Source organism: Apostichopus japonicus, chromosome 5 (assembly GCF_037975245.1).
Source record: "Apostichopus japonicus isolate 1M-3 chromosome 5, ASM3797524v1, whole genome shotgun sequence".
Classification (NCBI taxonomy): Eukaryota; Metazoa; Echinodermata; class Holothuroidea; order Aspidochirotida; family Stichopodidae; genus Apostichopus; species Apostichopus japonicus.
In genome coordinates this window covers 10,831,704-10,839,683 of record NC_092565.1, presented here as the reverse complement: position 1 = coordinate 10,839,683, position 7,980 = coordinate 10,831,704, and the positions used below count along the sequence as shown (strand labels likewise).

General features: G+C 36.3%; 1 protein-coding gene across 2 annotated transcripts in view; it reads right to left on the bottom strand.

Moving 5' to 3' along the window:
- Nucleotides 1-951: 951 nt before the first annotated feature.
- The window catches only part of LOC139967624 (transmembrane anterior posterior transformation protein 1 homolog), a 32,051-nt gene continuing 25,022 nt past the window's right edge, over nt 952-7,980 (bottom strand). The window contains exons 11-14 of one of the 2 annotated variants that reach the window (XM_071971590.1): nt 7,559-7,618; nt 6,962-7,030; nt 6,390-6,466; nt 952-5,338 (exon numbers count right to left, since the gene is read on the bottom strand). In XM_071971590.1, coding sequence (XP_071827691.1) covers nt 4,939-5,338; nt 6,390-6,466; nt 6,962-7,030; nt 7,559-7,618 — 606 coding nt within the window. In that variant the 3' untranslated portion in view covers nt 952-4,938. Of the gene's footprint in view, nt 5,339-6,389; nt 6,483-6,961; nt 7,031-7,558; nt 7,619-7,980 lie in introns of both variants that reach the window. The other variant, XM_071971591.1, reaches the window with a different exon arrangement.

The window sequence follows — 7,980 nt, the reverse complement described above, 5'->3', positions numbered from 1 at the left end:
CAAAATCTTTTTATATAATAGTGTGTATTTTATGATGATGTCGAAATTACGACAAACTACTGGTATATGAAATATTTTTGATTTGTATTTCCAAAGTTCGACTTATATTATCAAAAATGGTTGACAGATTTGAAATAAGTCCTGTCAGATATAAAAAGTAGACATTTTAACACATAATTAACAAAATTTGAGAACAAAAATTTGAGAATTTACAACGTTTATTCTGGGCCTCCTCGGAATTTAAATGGCAGTTATTATTTTGGGCTGATTAACGGGAAACGTACGTATTCTAAGCAGCCTGGTGGAAGAGCTCACTGGTTTTCTGCCAATCACTATTTTAGAGCTTCCAACGCCAATTATAAGTGCCGCGATACCTCTCAAAAAGTGTTAATAGCCCGATGCTGGTGTAATACCACCTAGTGTGTTTGTTTTAGTTAGGTGGGAGGGGTGTTAGTTGGGGCGGGGTGAGGGGGGGGGTGACATGTGTTTGTAATGGGGATTGGGAAGAAGTTTAGGCCTATGTGAAGCAGTAACTGAGGCAGGAGTACACAGGAATACTTCTGTGGAGACTCAGGGGAAACGATACACCCACACACCTCCTCACCCCACACCACTGCGTGACAGAATATTACCAAAGTTCTGTATACAGTACAAAAATATATAACATGTATATGCAGTCCAACTTTTCAATATTAGTCAGTTTCACACTTTCACAACTTGCAAAAAACAGCACCATTAATCATCTACAAACTCTCCATTTTGCCAAAGTTTGTCAAAAGGGAACGGACGTACCTGCCCATAGATCCTTCCCAGGATGACATAACATCTTATCCCCCCCCCCCCACCAAGTACACAAATGGTGGTTGTACACCTGGTCTGAGGGTGCATGCAGAAATATATACACATATAGTCTTGAGATGATATCTCAATGAAGAGTCTAAAGTCATTCAATGCTATACCATGCTCATGTGATTTATTTTAATAAAACCATTTCCACTATAAATAGGAAATGATCTGTGAAATATAATTTTTTTGTTTGTTTAGAAAGACCAGCATTACACCGAACCAATTATTAATACCATATTAGTACATACTGTGGAATATCTAGTGCCGTGATGGAACACACAAGAAACGTCTTGGTGAATTATCACCTTTCAATTCAATCATGTTTACAATGCATAAAAAAAGGTAGATTAATTTGATAGTTAAAGAAAGAAATATAAAACAAATATCAAGGTGGAAAGTAAAGATAATATATAAATTTTCTGTAAATTCTTGCTCTCACTAAATTCTAATAAATGTTCAAAGATCAACCTTTACCACTTTTGACAAATCTTGCTGATTCAAACTCAAATGTTGGTAGTCAACCTTTGAAACAATTTTATGATTCACATTTCTGATGAAGGATGCAAATTGATTTGAAAATAAAGTAAAATATTCATAACAGCAGGGGCATAGCTAGACTTCTTTTATTTAGGTGTCCCAATGTTTCGGGGAAGGCAAAACCTTTATTCTATAACAAACCTTTTTCATGACAATTTTCATGACTCCACCCCCCCTTTTTATGGGGGGAGGGCAGATAAATGTTTGGGGGACTAGCCACCCACCCTTATAGCTATACCACTGCATGACAGTCATGTCTTACAATTCTTGGTATGACCCAACCTCCTCCCCGACCCCCATAGCTATCACCGTCATTGTCTTATGAACCTTGGTATCACTGAGATTATAAAATCAGGTTTGTTAGACGTCTTGTTCTGTGTAGCCAAAAAATCATGGAGAGACAGAGGAGAAGAATTTCTCTTACGTTTATGATACTCTGAGAGCAAGTTTGCTTGATTTTTATGACCAACGATCAATGAAGTGACTTCCAAAAATCAAACATTTTTGTCAACAGGGCTCAACTTTTTACAACTTAAAGAGCTAATAACCAAACTAATCTCTAATTCTGCATCCCCAACTTTCCCTCACAACCTTCCCCATTTGGTTACACGACTTAATTAATATTAATACATAATTTTTTTTTATATAGCGCCAAACAAACTATGAAATAATTCTCGTAGCGCTTAACAAAATAATATAAAATAATATTAAATGCACATTAATAAATGCATAATTAATATATTGATTAATTAACATATTAAATATTTAACATATTAATAAATGCATATTAAAAATAGTAATATTAATTGCATTTTTAATATTAAATTAACTGGCTTCCAAAAAAAAAAATTGAAAGGTAATATTTAGTCATTACAAAAGTTAGACACATGACCAACTCAGCTGGATCAAAATGATGTTTTTCGGTGGGTTTAAAGTTTGCTGCAGATTGAAGTAAGAACAAGTGAAAAACAAAACATGGAAATTGATGTAAGCATGCACTACAGATGAGAAATAGTAGTATATATCAGTGGCAGTCAACCTGTAGGATTAAAGCTTTAACATAAGATACAGGTCAGTAATAAAAACAAGAAAAAAACATTAAATGGAGACACACTGGTTATAGGTCATCAAAGTTGACTGCAAAGCTTAGCATGTGAAACTTGCTCGAGTTTTTCAAAATAAACCTCCTGGTAGTTGTGAACTTTATGTTCCTCTTACACACTGATGATGTGTGTGAAAATAGACAGTTAAATATATCAAAGAGTGAAATACTTTGCATGTGGCAGTAAATACCTTGTTAAAAAGCTTGACTGTATTTGACCATTTTCTTACTTTCCAACATATTTGGGGGCAATACCAATGAACTTTTACACTCTTTTATGACAACCAGGCTGCCAGGCATTGCAAATATTACAAATGCCTAATTTTAATACATCTTCTACTGACCAGATACTATCATATCCTGCACAATTTAATAGTTATACCTCTGAGGATGACCTGAGGTCACCAAAACAAAAAACAGTTAGCCAACCTTTAACTTTTCCCTTTTGAACCAAAAACAGTTTGTATCACTCAAAATCGACCATACCTTGTAATAAGCATTGTTACTGACCAAAGACAATCAAATCTGTACAATACAAACGAGAGCTGAACCTAAGAATCTATCCTCCCACCACCCTCCAGTGACAAACAGAACTTTCACCCCCTGCCCCACCACATTAACCCTAGACTTTTACATGTGTTGTAGATGACAGCTTTGTTTTCTGCACTTTAGCCCATTGTTTATCTGGTTATCAGATGGCATACAAACAGCAAAACTGCTTCACAAATGTAGCATTGTATAGCATCTTTGCTATACAGGTATTTCCTGTTCTTTGTTGGAAAGACAGATCTTCAGGCTTTGGTAATAAACATATAGAGATAGAAACACTAAAGCATGTGCTTATTAGGGGGGGCAAAAAATTGAAGTTAACATTTATTAATACAGTTTGGGATCAACCATATTTCAATTTTCCATCAGGTTAATTGGATAAACCTAATACTAATACATACCCTACCTGATAGAGTAACAATAGTGCAAACTATCAAAATAAAATAAAAACTTTTACCATCATGCAAAGGGTTGGTAAAAACCTTTTACCATCATGCAAAGGGTTGGTATGTGACATAATAACGAGAGAAGAAAAAAACCTATATATTACTGCACCCTGTCCAGAAATTTTGTACAAGACATTAAAAGATACATGTGTTAACTTTCTCCATTTACCTGTACCTCAAAGAGATACAACTCATGCCTTATGTAGGCAGAAATCATGCCTTCAATAAGATTTGCGACTGTTTCCAAATTGTCACCCATACCCTGTCAACCTACGTTCGTATTTTGTACAGCCTGCATACAATATGTAGATAAAACCTTTTGAATTCTTAGCCTATTCGCTTCATTCCTAAACCGAGTCGAACTTTAAAAAAATGGTCTCCGATATTTCCAGATGTCCTTATACTGAACATTAAGGCAAATATTTTGGAAAATTCAACCAGATATTAGAAAAATGACAGTTTTTTAGTATTTTAAATGGTCTACTTTCAACTCTTGAAATATGGTTCTAAATGGTTCTGTGACCCTGATTAAATTTCTTTGACACTATCTATTTGTTGAAATATTAATTACCCCCTATTTAAACTGAATCTAACTACTGAAAAGCAAAGAGAGTTGCAGTAAATGTTGCCGATTTCACTGCCGATTCAGGTCGTTTTCCAAGTTTTTCTTTTGTGTCTTGTGTCTATTGGTCACTGTGAATCAATGTATTCTGTTTATGGACAAATGGGATATCACCTAGCTGATACATTTCAAAAAAAGTTCCTTATAAACTTTATTTTCTTTTGAAACAACAAAACCACAGACATCAATTAAAGCAGCAGCCTTGAGTCCTTTGCTTTCTTGTTTAGAAAGAAATAACCTCGTCAAAATTTTCAATCCAAATTTAAATGGACAGAAAGACATAGAGAAATGTACTTACTCAGAAGATTAAAAATAGTGGCACTTTTTTGCTTGGTCAGATGATAAATTAATTAGACTAATAACCAATTAATGCAAAAGACAGTTACCTCATAACAACACATTTAGTTGCAGCAGAATGGCAGAAGACGGGTACAGACGTAGAAATATAATCTTATTATTGAGGACCTCACATCACTTACACCCTCCCCTTTATTCCACAGAAGGAAACAATGGGATGACAAAAGTAGATGACACTAAAATACTTAATTATAATAATAATTAAGTAATTTTACTGACGACTGTTGTCTGTCGGTCAGATGATGTATCCATGTCATATTTGTGGTATTGTTTTAATTATTTCAGATCCATTCCAACATTCCTCATGTCCTGGATAATCATAGTCTCTAGACTTTCAAAACTTTTCATGTGTAAAAACAAATATAAGAAAACTTTAACTAAAGGAGAAAGCCTCAGCTGGTCACATCTCAATCCCCCCACACCCCCAAAAAATGACATCAGAATAACTCCATGTTAGATCTGTCTCGACTTCCAGTGCCTTAAACTATACGATTGCACAATGTGTACCTCTCGATGTCCGACAGGGGTCTGGCGTTGCCCTCGGATTTTGTCTCCTTCGGTGTCTTGGCGTGACTGTTCCGCTTGAAGACAGATCCGACCTCGAGGTCACCTGCCAAGACCCCGACGCAGAACGTGCTCTCCGAAGAGAGCAGAGTCTGAGAGTTGATTTTACGAAGGTTGGTTATGTCTTGACTTTGTCTCTCCTCTTCCTCGATGTTGGAGGTCGACTTGGAGATCTCTCTGTCATGTTTGTGCTTGGGGCTTTTCTCCTTCGTCGACGAGTCCTTGATGATCTCCTCCATGAGGCCACAGTCCTTCACCAGTCTGGACGCGACCACTAACAGGACGATGCTGACCAGTACCTTGAAAGCAACCAGGCTTTTGATGTGGACAAAAGAACAAGAGAAACTTTCAGTCATCAGTCACATTCAATCAATTTCATTTGATCAATCATGTCACTATCAATTCCCCACCTATATATATTTCCATTTCAGAGACTTAGATACAATTTTCTGACACTTAAAATTTAAACTCAGGGAAGTGATTTTAAATACCTCAAAGCAACCTTCTGATAGGCTGACGACCAGATGTGTGAAAGGTTGCCAAATGAACGATGGGCGACATTTCACTATTAAATTGTGCTAATTATGAGTGGTAAAAACCGTATGCTAGTTTGAGTATGTCTCACTATGTGCAAATTAGTGAATGTGCAGGTCCTTTGTCAAGAAGTGTCTGTCCAGAGAATCCTCAAAGGAATTCTCTGTGATTTCAGAGACTGCAGCTTGTCAAGTTTCGTGGAACTAGAAAGGACCGATCTAAATATACGGCTTGGGACCGATATGATGACAGCGCCCTCTGTTGACTTAGGGGTGGCTGGAGATCCCAATTGCAAGAATGCTTATACAAATCAACTTCATTGACCAATGACAGCCAGTGATAAATAGATACATAAACATGTAACATGCTATAATACAGCAATAACATTTGTATGTATTTGTATGTATGTATTTTAGATCCTCCTGCAAGCAGGAACTCGCGAAGAAGCCTCACTGGCTTATCAAAGCCGCAAACTGACGGAAGTCAGTCTCTTAGATTCATATTTAACGTCCCTGATTATGAATTGTCAACAACTCTATAACTTGACGACATACATTAATCTTGGAGTGATCCGAACTCGGGACCTTATGATTGAAAGGGACCGGCGTTCACCACTGAGCTAACACTACACTCCTAACACTACACATATCAATGACATCTACAAATTCCTCTTTCACAAACAGACTTAAGCTTCTGTTTATTCAATACTCTTGATCTGTGTGGATCAAAAAATAATAACCAAAAAGAAAGCCAAAAAAATAAAGTTTTAACAATAAATATATATTTTTTTTAACTTAAAACCTCTTTTTATTTGAAAAATTGAAATACTTACCACAAAAATGAAAGAACAAACAAAACTACTGCAACTGATCCGTCGATGCAGACGGTTTGTCGAACGATTCTGTAAACCTGCAAGACGGATAGACTGTTGCCAATTCAATGTCTATGTGATTTAACTATCAGTTTCCATCTGAAGCAAAAGTAACTAGTCTTGGTCTGGCCAGGACAGTCTCCTGCCCATTGGAGAGAAGTTTTCTAGCATAACAGTGGTTTGCTCCATAACAAGCGGGAAGATGGTGGAAGGCCAACTGATTTGCGCCACAAAAAGTAGCTTGACTAATTTCCCGTCTCAGACTGTTATTATTATTTACTCTAAAGTAGAAGAAACATTTGCACACTTTTTGGCTAACATATTAATGTGTGTGATACTACCTACAACTTTTAAATTTTAATCTTGTGGGACAGGCACCAAATTAGATAAGAAAAAATAGTCCAAATCCAACTGGGAACTGTCCAACTTTGCTACAAATCAGCAATGTAGAAAGCTACAAATTAGGCTGGCGATTTCGCATCTGGTTAATCATTCTTAAATCCTGATAAATTTCGCACCAATCTTTAACTTACCAAGCAGCCTAGAGGAAGTGGGATGAATCCCATTCTTCGTGACACTAAATCCGAATGATCTGAAAATGCCTGTAGGATTGAAAACATCGAAAAAGAAAGTTTACAAAACTGAACAATCATGAAGCACAGCCTTTCTCTTGCTATGAAATTTTGTCTCCAAATTGCCCTTCTTTACTAGGAAGAAAATTATAACCTTAAGACACAATGCACAAACTTTTACAGCTGTGTTCAGGAAGTACTGAGCAACTTTCTCGGGGTCCAAAGTCTTCTTTCTTTTAAAGTTTATAAGCTTGAAATCTTTCTCACGAACTCACATAGGTCCACTTTGGTCGTATTTCGGTCCACTACGTCCTACACACAATAGCTACATTCCCACACAACTTTTCAATGGTACCTGAGCAAAGTGGGATAGCATTAACTTGATCCAAAAGTGAGATCCTATCAATACTACTGATTGGTAATGAAACTCGTCATTTTCACCGGTTTTCTGACAAAAAGGCAAAGTCTCAAAAAGCCAGTTCCATCAGAAAGTCACATAAATCAGATCCACAAGTTTCAACCTGATGGTTTTGAGAGGCGATTTTGAAGTTTACTCACATTTTGCTTTCTGCTGACAATCATGTCGTAGGCAAGGCTAGCCCTATATTCTGAATACACCTGAAAGAAATAAGATAGGAGATGCTAGTTAAGTCACATAAAATGAGGGTGAGTTCACATAACGATGTGAGGAATAAAAAACAAGTTAACCCCAAAATTAATACCACTATTGTAAACATAGTAAAAATTATCAGTATCAAAGGCACATGATATGTGACTCATGTTTACATGACATAATGTCACATGGTATAAAGCCCAAAACAGCTAATGCTAAGGTAACTACAAGAGTTACAGGTAAAGGTTAGAGGTGAATTAAACGATATATGTGGCTCTGTTCACATGATACCAATCAAAATCACACAATATGCCCAGATAGCTAACACTACTAGTTACAAGTCAAAGTTTGAGATAAGCATATACAA